The 14231-nt window shown below is 40.9% G+C and overlaps 1 protein-coding gene across 1 annotated transcript in view; it reads right to left on the bottom strand.

Moving 5' to 3' along the window:
• The window catches only part of AGPAT5 (1-acylglycerol-3-phosphate O-acyltransferase 5), a 55308-nt gene extending 41467 nt beyond the window's left edge, over positions 1-13841 (bottom strand). Inside the window, exon 1 of the mRNA XM_014869520.2 lies at positions 13355-13841. Within this exon, the coding sequence (XP_014725006.1) occupies positions 13355-13573 (219 nt within the window). The 5' untranslated portion in view covers positions 13574-13841. The remainder of the gene's footprint in view (positions 1-13354) is intronic.
• Positions 13842-14231: the final 390 nt, after the last annotated feature.

Raw genomic sequence — 14231 nt, forward strand, 5'->3', positions numbered from 1 at the left:
TGTTTTCAAGGCCAAAACCAGATATTGGTAAACTGAGATACTCAGTCAATACAGTGATCATTCAGCATGCAGTACAAGAGAATATAACTTACTTATTTTTTTTTCCACAAACGAAAAAGAAAAGGCATGCACAATAAATTCAAACTGAACAATATTTCTAACAAGTCAGTTGACAAGTATATTCTGAACAGCATCTGAGAAATTTGAACAAGATTCTGCTATAGGAGTAGTCTTCTCATTGAAATACCAGAATTTATAACCTTACTGCTGACACTAGGTACCAACACAGCTTAGAGCAAGACTTTGCAAGCAAGAGGGTTGATCTTATAGTTCAAATTCCTCCAAAATAAATCTTCCTACTCTCACTTACAGAGTTAAACCTTCATTTTACAAGTGTATGCTTTCCCAGCACTGTTACGCACAATGTCCATAAATACTGTTTTCTTTAATTTCAAGTTAAGACTCCACTATGCAGTTTCTGGCAAAGAGAATTTTAGAGTAAGAGAGAAGGCCCAGTAGAACAAACCATTAAACCAGAAGGTCCTGAATGTTATTTGAGCTTTTCTAAAGTGTAGGAAAAAAATAAGAACAAGAGGAAAACAAAACCTGCCCTTGACCCCAAGGGCTGCTCCATACAAGAAACAGGGTTTGAAATACACAATTTATAACTTCAACTTGTAAATATTTCCACTTTAATGTACCAAGTCAGAATCTTAATGCAATCAGACCCACAATTTAAAGCACTTGCTTTGGACTACTGCATAGGTAAAAACAAATATAAAGAATCATTCCCATTAAAAAATGTATGCTGATGTCTGCCAAATATAACAGTTAATCTGTGTAATTTTTCATTTCAGTAAGATTGGATCTAGTTCACTTTTTAAACCCAAAGGAACACCCACTCACTGTTCCTGTAAACAATTTCTATGCACAACATGACGGCCTACCCTAAGGGCTAGATGTGTTTACATGCAATGGACCAAAATCTTTTACTCATGATAAAACACATGGCCAAACAGTTGTACAGAACTAAAAAAGAAAAAAATCTTGTTTATATTAGTTCTCATTAAAGTGAAGGTAAGAACGAGAAAATCTGAAAGCTCTATTTTGTTTGCTCAGGTGGCTCAGCCTAAGAGGATGCACCAGCTTTACATGCAGCATCATCCACTTCAGCACTGCCCATCTCACTGATCTCGAGGAAAGGCTTATACAGTTCATCAAAGGCCAGCAAACAGCTATTCACCTCACACACTCTCAGTTAAAGAACTGAGCTACAAACTTAAAACTGTTACTACAAGTGGCTAAGAATGGCAATTTCCAGCCTGCAGTCCCAGGAGACACCTACTCTGTGGGCGCCCACGCAGCTCTCCTTCTGAGACCAAAGCATTTTTGCTTTATTTGGCTTCTGAAAATATTCACCATACACAACAGAAGGGTAACAGTTAAGAGCTTTGAATCCTATAGAAATGTCCTTTTTCCTTTTTGATGATGTCTGAAGAATTAACCTGCTTGTGAATAAGCAGGAGAAGAGTCTGCTCAGGACAAGACTCCAACTTCTGATGTGTTTGGGTAAACTAGAGTACCTAACGTATATTATGGCTGCAGAAGGAAATAAGACAGTAGTCTTCTTCGTGGCCTCCAGAAAAACTCTGATTCCCTGCTATTTTTCTTAGCTAACTTTGCAAAATTCCTTGCTGCAGAGGCTGTGCAGCCTCTGACTCCTCACTTTGCTGGTGCTGAGGATGTTTGGGGGCCACAGTGAATTACAGAGTCACAGGATATTCTGAGTTGGAAGGGACACACAAGGATCCTCGAGTCCACCTCTTCAGCGAAAGCCTGTATGGGGATCGAACCCGTGACCTTGGTGCTCCTTGCACCGGGCTCCAAGGCAGCACTTGAGCGACTTGCCAGGGACAGCAGTGCAGAAACAAGAGTCCACAGCGCCCACCTGTATTCAAGCCCCTTTGGAAGCAACCCGAAGACATCGGAGTGGCTTAAGGACTCCCAGCCCTCCTCAGAGGAGCAGTATTGCTTCCAGTGTGTGCAGAGCACAGGCAGGGAGGGGAAACAGCACAGGACATGCAGGACACGCTTGGCAGGCAATATGAATGTCAGCATAGAGTTTCACGTATTTCATGCACGGCTCTCAAGACACTACAGTACACATATATTCTACCTATCTATCAGCTTAATGAACTGATAAATGCCCTGTCAGCCACATCGAAGCAGCCTTTTCACTTAGAATAGAATCTGCTGTTAAAAAAAAAGGCACAGTGAAGTCAAGCAAAGAAAACAAGTCAAAAGGAAGAGCAACACAGTAAGCCAAAGTAAGCGGACTGTAAGATTTACAGTCTAACACTGCAAACATTACTTGTATACACAACAACGAAATGTGCGCATTTAGCCATGTTTTGGTCGCAGTAATGGGTAATACAGTTACTGTTAATGTGGGCCTTTCAGATCTGTTTACGCAGCAGCACTGTCAAACTCAATACAGTGAGGTCTCAAAGAAAGAAAACTGGACGCTATTAGATCCCTTCTGTGGGAAGGCTGGAACCCAGCTTCCATGGATGCTACACACCAAACTCACAGGCTCGGCTGCCGTAAGACACACCTCAGGGTGTCTTGTCCAGGCAAAGCTTTGGTGAATTAACAGGAAGTTACAAGTAGTTCTGCAGGGAGAATGTACTAATTCAGTGACAGGCTGATCTAGGCATGCAAATAGGAGCTCCTGGGTGATCTGGTGACACCAGTTTCAGCTTCCCTACTAGACTGCTTTTCCCAGTGCAACATATTCAACTATGGCTGTGCTAATGTGGTAGGTCACGTAGCAACGTGGAACAGTCTTGCACGGCAGCCACACCCGAATAACCCATAATTTGCACACAGGCTTTCACTGAAACAAGGTGGGCACTCCTACCTTAGAGTTAAGAATTTTATTTCCTCCTTATGAAACCTTTACATACCAAAAAAAATTAAATAGATCATTTTATCATATCCTAGCAATATCAGCTCAGTAAACACTGCCATGGCAAAAATAACTAGGTAAAAGTAACCATACTACCAGAAGATCTGCTTGATCTGGTGATCACATCAAACTCCTAGCAAAGAGATCACCTTAATATTGTAATTGGATGTGGCTGATAATGGGAGCAATTAGAAGCTGATGTGCAAGCAGATCTTCTGATTAGTGTGACCTGCTTCAGCAGCATTAAGGCAAGGCAAGGTTGCTGCTGGTAAAAACTTGGGCCATCTCATCTGATGTCTATCAATACCAGCACACTCAGTCTTGGTTCCTCAGACTTCTTAACCCTCCTCACTTCTCTATTCAAAGAAACCAGGTGTGAATTGAAGAACGATGTTCCCATCTCTGCTGTTACTTCAACAAAACTTATGTTCACTGGACTACTTTCTGAAAGCAGAGATCGTGTTCAGGAAAATATCAGCTCCAAGTACAGGCAATAGCAACTGGAAAGAGGGATAAAAACAGGATAACAGGGGGAGAACATTTCCCTCTTCTGGAGAAAAAGTCAAGACATCAACGCTTAGAACCACACAGACTTCCTACTCAGCTGTACTATCCTCACAAAATTTACTCTCTCTCCACTATTTCTTCACGATTAATAATTGGGACTGCATGCTCTTGGGGACAAGAGCATCTCTGTTAGCTGGGCACCACTACAACATGTCTACTAAAATAAATAGTACCCTAGGACATACTTCTGATCTGTTTGTTACAAACTCTGGATACAATTTTCTGGTGAAAGGGTGGAGCTTGAATGAACAAACCACCAAAACAACTATGAAGCAGCAGGTTCTGAAGTCAACACGAACCCTGTGCAAGCTGGTCCCTGCAGCACTGCTGCAGGCATCTTCAGCTAAGTTCGTTAAATTCTCTTAGATTAAAAACCTGCCTCATGTCACAAGTCCTTTGAGCTTCCAGCGAAAGCACCTCAGACCACAGAATCTATTTACCCTGTTTGACTAGAAGCAGGCTCAAGACAGGATACAGTTTGGGAATCAGTACTTGGGGCTGACAAATTTCTCAAGTTCTCAGATGTCTTACTAGAAGAATTTTAAATGTTTATTTTTCTTCACAGAAGACAGAAGCAGTTTTATTCACATTTAACAGATACAGATTTCACTTGCCTACAGCATAAGGTATATGACTAGAACAGAAGACGAAGGACTTTGATATTTTTATTTGCGTTTTCTCTAGATCTGAAAAAGGAAGTTTATACATTTTCTAAAAATATCTTTTGGACACACACACAGCTTTAAGGTAACGATCATACTATTACTACACGTTATAATCTCTTTAGGGACTATCTGCTCAACACAGAATTGCAGAAGTGTGAAGTCTGCTGCTCAGACAGCTCTAGCAAGCTCAGCAACAAACCATAAAATCACAAAACAATCCATTTTATTGAAGCAGAGCTCATTCAAACATTCTGTATTTTACTAGGGTTCAGTGAGAAAAACATTGCTAAGAGATTAAGCTCTAGAGAATACTGAAAAGATTCCTATATGTAATGTAATTCAATTTTTTTTTTAATACATTTTTCACTTTACTCAACCAGAGCACAGAACTTCAGAAAATACACTTACTGGTATTTTATTTTCTTTTTGTAAAAAAACTATAGTAGCAACCTATTTAGATTAAGTAGGACTAAATCATACCATCAGATGTTAAATATGAAGTCTGTACACTCTTATTTCATACTACCTTTTAGCTTTATGGTCTAAATTGACAAACTTTTATGAGTGGTAATACTTCACTCCATGTACTAGATACATGTATAGAAGTCATTTTGTTCTGATGCTGACTGTAAAGGCTTCACAGTTTCTGAGCTGAATTAAAGATAATGTCCCCTGTACTCCTTAGCTCTCTGATGAATCCTTGACAAAATTTTAAAAAAGGCATATGTATATCTTAAATGTTCCAGTCTTGATAACAGAAAAAAAACCCCAAGATTTATCATTATTTTAAGATTCTGACATCTTAAGTCTGAAAAAGTCCTATTTTCAGTGCCCAAATAATTTACAGATCTTTCTCCAAATTACTTGCTTTTAATTACACTGCAGTTCAATGGCACGAACCCACCATTACAATCAGTGACCACCTGGGCAAAAGTCAAAATTAGAGCATCTAACTTTCATCATAAATCTCCAGTACTGATTTTTTTTTTAATAATAATTGCACATACTTCAGACATATATGAAAGGTAATTATTTATATGACGAGATTTCAACAGGAGTACTTCTCTCAACATCTGGCATCTTGGTATTACATAAAATCTGAACTTGTCTTTTAGTGCAAGAGTGGAAGTAATTATTCCACCTGTTTCAATAGAAGAAAGTCTCCTTTATAAGCTTTTTTTCATCTCTAGAGACTTCTTCATGTATATTTCTGTAATTTCCTTAAAAGAAGGGAAAAAGCAACCCACACTTAATGTAGCCATTGTTTACTTTATTACCCTTCTGTAGTGGAAAACACGTGATGTCCATTTAAGCTCACTCTGGAAATGCCCTTTGCCCACCCGACATGAGCAGGAAACCTTGTGGCAGTTTGCAGTGTTTCCTTCAGCCAGAGCTTTTTGTAAGATTTTCCTTTTAAATATCTTGGACTCCGTGGAGTTGTTTGCATCTTTATTTGTAGTTTTGTTACAACTGCTTGTATCAAGTACAGTCTGAAAGCTCGTGTGAAGCTCTCAGTGAGTTGACATGAATGAAGATGATTATGAAACATCTCTAGTCTCTGCTTGTGATTGTGGAATAGGATTTTTGAAAGCTTCTCCATACATTGTCAGTAAGTATTTAGAATTTAAGCACACTGAACTTCCACAGTGAGGCAAAGGAATCACCACACAATGTAAGAACATGTAGGGAGGTGTCTGCAACAATTCTGCCTCCAGAATTGAACACAGTAAACTGATCAGCCTCCAAAATTGCCACATTAAAATCACTCTCATCTCCTCACCACCACAGCATGTGAATGAGCCAGTTCACCTGTAGCTTGCTCAGGACTATGCACTCTGTTTGCTTACTCAAAAAGAAACATGCATGCCCTTAGATTCCCAAGTAGCCTTAGGAAATGGAACAAAGGAAGTCTTTGAGTCAATCCATAAGGTAAAATTATTTCAACCACCACAATACAGTTCAAAGCAACCCAAACTAATATTTTTTTTTATATCTAGTCATGACCTAAAATACAAATTTGACCAAATCATGAGTAGTTTACTTTACATTCAAAAATCAAACTAGCATAAACGCTATTTTCTACTCCCACAGAGGATCTTGTTGTAGCAGAGAATATGACAAGTAGCATGTGACAGAAATGAAATGAACAAAAGAAAATAATTTCCCTAGCTTTTTATACCAAATCCCTTCACAGGATAAATTCAAAGTGACAGAAGATAGATTAAAGAGTATTTTTCCCCCAAGAAGATATGCTTCCTCATAATTGTAATGTCAAAATCCCTGACATCTGAACCTACTTTATCTAACACAACTAAAACTGAGAAAAAAAGGATATCCCGCCTGCAAGCCTAAGGCAAAAAGTTTGAAATAACTGCACTCAAATGTTTAACTATGAACAGAATCTTTTCTTAGCAAGAACAGTGTCTAATGGTAGAGTACCAGGAGAAAAAACACCTAAATTAACAATCATCCTTACATAAAGTATCCAGACATATTATGTAAGCAGAAGAAAAGGGCATGGAAGAGCACTGTAAAACTCCATGGCCCAGCATCTACCAGAACAGTTAAGTACAAAAAGACTAAAGGGTATAAAACTCATGCAGGTTAAAAAAAAAAAGTGATAAATACAACTTTTATTTTCAAATGTAACAAATTATGCTAAATCAGGACAAATTGTATTGAAAAATCCATATACCAAAAATCTTAAGATATTAAAATAAAGTATATTTAAATAGAAAACTTTAAAAGCAAACCATGAGATTGCAAAACTTACTGGTCAAATACTTGGAATCGGAATTTGTAAGAGCATTCAAACTTGTTCTTTGACTCCTTAGCTTTTCCGACCTGACACATACTTTCTAATATTTTCATAAGTACACGCAGCTAACTTAAAAATATAAACATATATTTTTTAAATTCCGGACTGTGACAGACAAGGCTGATATAAAATTCAGACTCAGTTGTGACTCGCCATTTAGAAAACATATGCTAGGCAAATCTCCACACAAAGCTGCCAGTTTATGAACCCAAACAGCAGTTTTGGTCCAGGTAGCTGATACTTGATTTAAAAAATGCTAACAAGACCTCAGTTTTTATTTATTTTATTTTTCATATATCAGGCAGTAAGTGGAGGATGATCAGGACCAGCACTGAATGCGGAACCTCTCCATAATAAATTCTTTCCAGATTGCCCCAAAGCACGATCTGCAGTAGAATGGAACTCCAGAAGGCACACTGTAGGACAAGAGTCCTGAAGGACATCACTTTCACCTTCAGATCTACAGTCAAAGGCACAGAATAAAAATTAAGATACATGCAAATATCTGGTTGGCAATACCTAAAACAGAAAGAGTACAAAGTTAAGATACCTAATCTATTTTTGCTGCCTCATACCACAGTTGAACGTAAGAGTCTAAAATTAGGCATACATCTCAATTTGAAAGTTGCATCTCTTGGGCTTAGCAGGTATCACTTTATTTCTGCTTTAATAACACAAAGAACTTAGCTGTATACTACAAAAGACATATATGACTGGAGACATGTACACTGAAATCTCTAATGAAATGAAGCAAGGTAAACCCTCTTAATGGAGACAGAAAAATTTCATCACAACAGAAAATTTTCACTGGGCTTCTTTCAAAAGTTTACCACACAAACATGATACACTTCACTACCTTCTAGTTTCATTTCAGTCTTTGCATTGCACCGGTCCTCAAATTTCTATCACTCCCCCAAGACCTTTACTTCATTACTTCTACCATCACAATTAAATTACAAGTATGATTATTTTAACCTCTCAACACACCTCACAACAGCTAACATTGTTTCACAATGCAGCAACATAAGCAGGTACTAACTGGGGTTACTGCTGCAAGCTACAGGAATGAGGAAAGCTCAAGCCCTCCAAGGCTGCTCTGTTTCAACCTGTGCTTAGAGGTTTGCCTTGATGGCAGCTCTGCACCTTCCCACTCAGCTCCCACACCATTCCAGTATCCTCCCACCCCTGAGCCGCCATGCAGTGTGGAGAGCTCAGGAAACTCAAGAGCAGGTTCATACACCCAGGCTCATGCCAAAATGCAACTGCCAGCACTTTCCCTCCAAACACAAGGGAAGGGTGAAAAGTTATGTTTCCTTTGGACTTTCTGGTTACTAATCATTTGCCTGGGAAATGAAGAAAGAAAGAAAAGAAGCCAAACCCTGTCATTCACATCTACCAAGAGGAAGCAGTCAGAAGCCATCACCCTGCCATGATGAAGCCTGGTTATGATGCCTCCCCTAGTGCAGAGAAGGAAGAACCAGGTTCCTAAGAGATGACAAACCACCTCACCAACAGCAATCAGAAGCACCTCCTTGTATGCTGCAACTTGGCTGTCAAACTTGCACTGCCTCTTGCCTACCCACTTCCACCTCAGGCCTTCAAGAATTACCTGCTGGACAGCTGAACAGCTTCAAAAGAAAAAGCAAGAATTAGGTAAACTTGTCTGGGAAGGTTGCTGTCCTGGGAACAAAGATGGGCACAGACATTCACTGCAAATTGGCCATCAGCTCCAAGACTAGCATCCATCCCAATCTCAGACACCAAGCTCTCACACATTTCCTAGAAAGCCAAGATATGAAAAAAATCCCAGGCTCTATTCCACTGGAAAGTATCAAGAGTGAAGCAGCACATTTGCTCCACAGAGTTTTCTTAGTTTGCTCTAAACCTAAGTAGTTTTTAACTCCACAGAGACACAGCAAGCCCAAGCTTCAATATCAATCCAGGAAGCACATGCATGCACATGCACTGTTTAACAAGCATCTCTTGTATTTTATAAAATAATTGTTTAGGTCTACTAAACAACACTGAGGTATTATTTGATTCTTACAGCCTTTCCAGAGTCCTGTAAAGACAACGAAAACCAGAATTTCATAATGTCTTTAATAAAAGCACCACTTCCAAAAAATTCTATTCTTCAGGAAGTGGAGGTAGGGAGCACAGCTGACACAAGTACTGTGCATTAATTCAATTATGGATTTCATTCAATTGTCAAAACCTTTCAGATGAAAATGATCCTTTAGGAAGCAGTCTGAGTGATGACTTCTTTATTATTTCTTCACCAGCATTCAGTACAAAATATCAAACACAATTGCAACAAAAAAAATTGAAGAACATTTAGTCCTCATCTGATCTGAAACATGTGCACAAACACAATAAGCATTAATTTCATCACCCTGACAGCAACAGGGAAAAGATGCTCAGGGTCAGAGAGATGAGAGCATTCATCATATTGAATTACGAGTCCTTTCAGCCCTTCAACCATTCTAATCACACGCTTATTTGCAGCCATCCTGGTTTTCATAATCTATGGTAAGATTCAACTGTTTATAGTCTGTTCGAAATGGAAGAGACCAGACTTTCCTGACACAGTAAAGAGAAAAGCAGTAACACAACCAGAGCTACTTGATGATTCAGAAACCTGGGGCCAAACCAGCTATTAGCACCTGCAGATGCAAGTCCTCTGAAGCACATGAATTGCACCTGTTTGTACCAAGGACTGCTTTAGCTCATCACTGATAAAATTAACATCCTTTGCTCTCTGAGACTCTCTTTACACAGAATTCTTCTCACTTCATACAATGTTCAAGCACATTCCTCCTAGAAAACCGTGCTGTAGGGCACCTGCATCTTATGGCAACACAAGTGTGAAGCAACACAGGGCCAAAGCAGGGACATTCTCTCTGTGCCACTTTCCAATACCACATCTACACATTTTCATTACTCTGAGTATATAATCCTAGAGATTATTGAGGAGCACTGTCACAATGCCGCAAATTAATTAATTTCATATATTTATAGCTCCTTAATAGAATTCATGGATTCACGGTAAACTGTAATTGCGCTGACAAATTTACACAGCATTATAGGATTTCACTTTATAGTCATATTGGCTTTGTCAAGTTTACCTCACAGCACTGGGATGTCGTGGTTGCTTTCTGCACTATCAGTACTGGTTCTTCAGTCTTCTATTGCCAACTCTTGCATGACAGTCAGAAAAAAAGGACTATTTTTGGCAATTCATTAATGAATTCTAGTGTTATTGGAAAACCTAAAATGATGCCAAGTTAGCTTGACTTCTCTTAGGCTTTACAAAACAAAATAGTTTCAGTGGAAAAAAATCGAGTCTGACCCAAAATTTAAAAAGAGAAAGTATTTACAAGTACTTTTTTACTTACCAAGTAAAAAAACTTTTACAATTACTTCATGAGCCACTCTCTAGGACTTAAAATATCCAGAGTTCACAGCAATTACAGCCCTGCAATTATTTTATAGCTCACGTCATGTACTTAAGAGAAATAAAATCTTGAAATACTAGTCTTTCCCTATCATGCAAATCAGGTTATCACCTTCCTTAGTTACATTTCAAAACAGAGGAGTTTGCTACAAAGATAAAAAGCCTTCCTAGCATGAACTACAGTTTTTGTTTTTAAAGAATTGCATAAGAATATCCAAGTCAAGCAGAACAAAAAAAAAAGAAGAAAAATACACCTGTGCATGCAGTCGTAAGGGGGAGACAGATTTAGATACTTAATGGATTAACAGAAAATAATAGAGAGAAACATCACCTCTTGACAGATAAATAAATAGAAAACAAATATCACAATACACTAGTATTTAAGTCAAAAATATAGTCATCCATGTTTATGATCATAACCGACTCTAATGTATTAATACCCACTCACATTACTGGGGATTTTGGCAAAATATTTTAACATCAGACACCTCAAATACCCACAACTAGTCCAGAGTGTTCTTGCATTTAAAAACTACAAATACCTTAAGTGTAAAACCAAAGAATGCTAAACAGTACATAACATTAAAGACATTTTAAACACAGTAAGACAGCAACAACACTTACAAAAAGTCACTTAAGCATCTGTAGAATCCTAACTACTTGAGTGAGACTGCAACAACTTCCAGTATTCTGATGGATGAGGTTGTCTATTTACCCAGTGACAAAAATAAATACCCCAACACACTTAATAGATCGAATAAATTAGTAGACCTTAAAAGAGATGCAGAATTCCTCCCTCCCATGGCTCTTATGGTATCTTAATAGTAGGGCCCTACAGCTGCCTTTATGAAGCTACTGTTTTTGCTGGTTTATTGGAATTAAGTTTAATGATGCTACACTTCTGCATCTAATTACATGCCTAAAGACAACCCATCCACAGTAGCTCTCAGGTTACCATCCCAATTTCACACACTCAGGCACATGGTTAAGTTTCCACTGTGAATTTCAAGTTAAAACACGTGCAATGTTCACAAGAATAGGTCTAAAAGGACACCCTGTTTCCCTCCCTTAAACAAATGGGGACCACCTTCTAGTTAAATGACATATGGATTTTAAGGGTTATAGCTCTTATCTCTCTACACATGCATTGTATTTTCCAAGCTTTTATTTACCTTCCAGACACGAACCTATTTTATTTATCCTGTGACATATGCCTCCTCTTCCACCATTTCTTAGCATTATTTGTTGCTGACAGTGACAAAGCATCTCCAGTTCAATATTATCCTAATCGATCTCCTGCTAGTGGCCTGAAATTGATCATCATAATTTTTGTTTGCCTGAAGTTTATCAATACAATGAAACAGAGGTCAACAGATGATGGCTGCCTTGTTGTTTCTTTCGGTTAGCATTTTCTTTTCTTTAATGTCACAGGCATTTTTTTGATAAAAGTTCTTTTTAAAAATTCTAAGTGTTTGCTACTCTCTGCACACAAGTTGTAGGCAGCTTGAGCAGCTTTTCCATTACAATTTATATATTCACTTTTGGCTCTCCTTCTCAGAATAAGTTAAGTTAAACTTCTATGCCACTACTTTCAGCTGTTAACGCCCAAGGTGGGTTACTACACATCAAGGTATCTGCACAAAGGTCACTAGATAAAACAGAAGGCAGCTAAAACTATAAGTACCTGTGAACTACTTCTCCCTCTTCCTTTTTTTTTTCCTTTTATATCAAGCACAACACAAATTTGCTTATTTGGACAAGAGGTAAGACAAAGTTAAATAAATTACAAGCTGGATCAAAAACTACCACTAAAAGAAGATTTTGCTTCAGTTTTGTATCTGTTGTATTTACTCTGATGTCAAACTGTACAGCTCTTGCATTTTTAGCTGGCTTTGCCGGTTTCCCAAGTTAGTATGAAAGCAAGGCCTACAACTGCACTGAAGAGGGGAAACCAGGGGAGATCCAGCCTGATTCTGAAATAAATGCTTCATTAGAGAGTGGAAAAGGCCCTAGGTGTAAATACGAGAAGATCTTATTTGTCTGAGCTCCATCATCTGTCAACAAGTATTGGTATTCTTCGCTCTCAAGCACCTAGAGCTGACGCTAACTTCAAACAGCCTTCTGTATATTCAAAAAATTTTGAAGGTCATGTTTAGGCACAGGAAGCACCTGTCATTTATTATTTTTTGCATGAAGAACTAAAAGTCTCCTTGCCTACCTTCCAAATTATAGACAAATATATAACCTCTCAAACACTGAGCACTTTGTGAGGTATTATCACCTGCATGCAAATACATCTCTGATTGTACAAGAGAGGCCTCCAATTCCAACTTACTACCCTGAGACTGAGATCCTGAATAATCACAATCCATGGCTGCTACAAAATTTAAGGTCCAAAGAGTGACATGAGGCAGACTGCACAAAACCTGAAAATTTGTAATAACTGAGAGATTAAGTAATCTATTTATTAAAATCTTGTACGTGTATTATGTACAATTATAGCTGATGACAGCTTTCTCATCTGCTGCCAATTTAATACTATAGATGTGCAGCACAGGCCACAGGGGTTCAAAGTGTGCAAAGGCGGCTGCCATTCAAGTGCTGACAGAGCACGACCGGTGTCGCATCTCTTCCGTTTCCCCGACCTGCAAAACGAACACAACACCAACACTCTGTGAAAAGCATCACCAGAGGAGCAGCGGCGGCTGCGGAACGAGGCGGATCCTCTGCGGTCCCGGGCACAGGCCACGGCCGCACCTGCCCGTGGGCGGCCCGAGGGGGCCGGGGGTGAGCCCAGAGCCGGCACCACGGCCGGCCGCTCCCCGCACCGCCGGAGCCCCCTGCCCTGCCCGGCCCGGCCCGGCCCGGCCCAGCCGGCTCACCTGCACGCCCGTGTAGTTCTCGAAGAAGAAGAGCACCATGCTCTGGTAGATGGTGTACAGCCGGTCATCCACCTCGCGGTAGAAGCGGGCGGGCAGCACGGCGGAGAGCAAGCGCCAGGCGCCCCAGGCCAGCATGTAGGTGGGCGCCGTGCCCATCATGACGGCGGCGGGCAGCACGTAGCGCATGGAGTAGGTGTGCAGCACCAGCGACAGCAGCATCTTCCCGCTGCCCCCGGCCTCACCGGGACACCCACATGGGCGGCGCGCTCAGCTCACACACAGCCCCGCAGCCCCGCCGCCCGCATCGCCCGCTGCGTCGGGCACACCCGCCAGGCGGCCGCGAAGCAGCAGCGACGGCAGCGACCGCGGCCGGGAGGGACGGGGAGAGAGAGAAAGCGAGAGAGGGCACCGGCTCACGGCTCCTCCAGCGCCGCCGCCGCCGCCACCATCTTGCCCGGCGGAGGCGGAGCCGAGCCGCAGGAAGGCGGCCCCGGGCCCGCGGCGCTTCCGGGCGGGCGGGAGGGGCCGCGCTGGCGCCGGGCCGGGCCCGGGACCGGCCCCGCGAGGAGCCTGGGCTGTGGCGCCGGCCCTGTCCGCGTCCCCATCCCCCGTTCCATCCCCGGTCCTGTCCCCGTCCCCATCCCCCGCTCTATCCCCGGCCCCATCACCATCACTCCCCAGACAGAAGCGGCTGCGAAGAGGGCCGGGCACTTCAGCAAAACGCGGCACACGCATTTAAAACTGATGAGCTTAGTTTGTATTAATTGCATCCTAGCATGGGTTAGAAGAAAATTTACTCCTTTTTCCTGGCTGTCCCCAGCTTCCTCCCCACCCCCGCACTTTCGGCCTATGAGTCCAAAGTGAAGCACTAAAAGAA

Source organism: Sturnus vulgaris, chromosome 3, assembly GCF_052056855.1.
Source record: "Sturnus vulgaris isolate bStuVul1 chromosome 3, bStuVul1.hap1, whole genome shotgun sequence".
Classification (NCBI taxonomy): Eukaryota; Metazoa; Chordata; class Aves; order Passeriformes; family Sturnidae; genus Sturnus; species Sturnus vulgaris.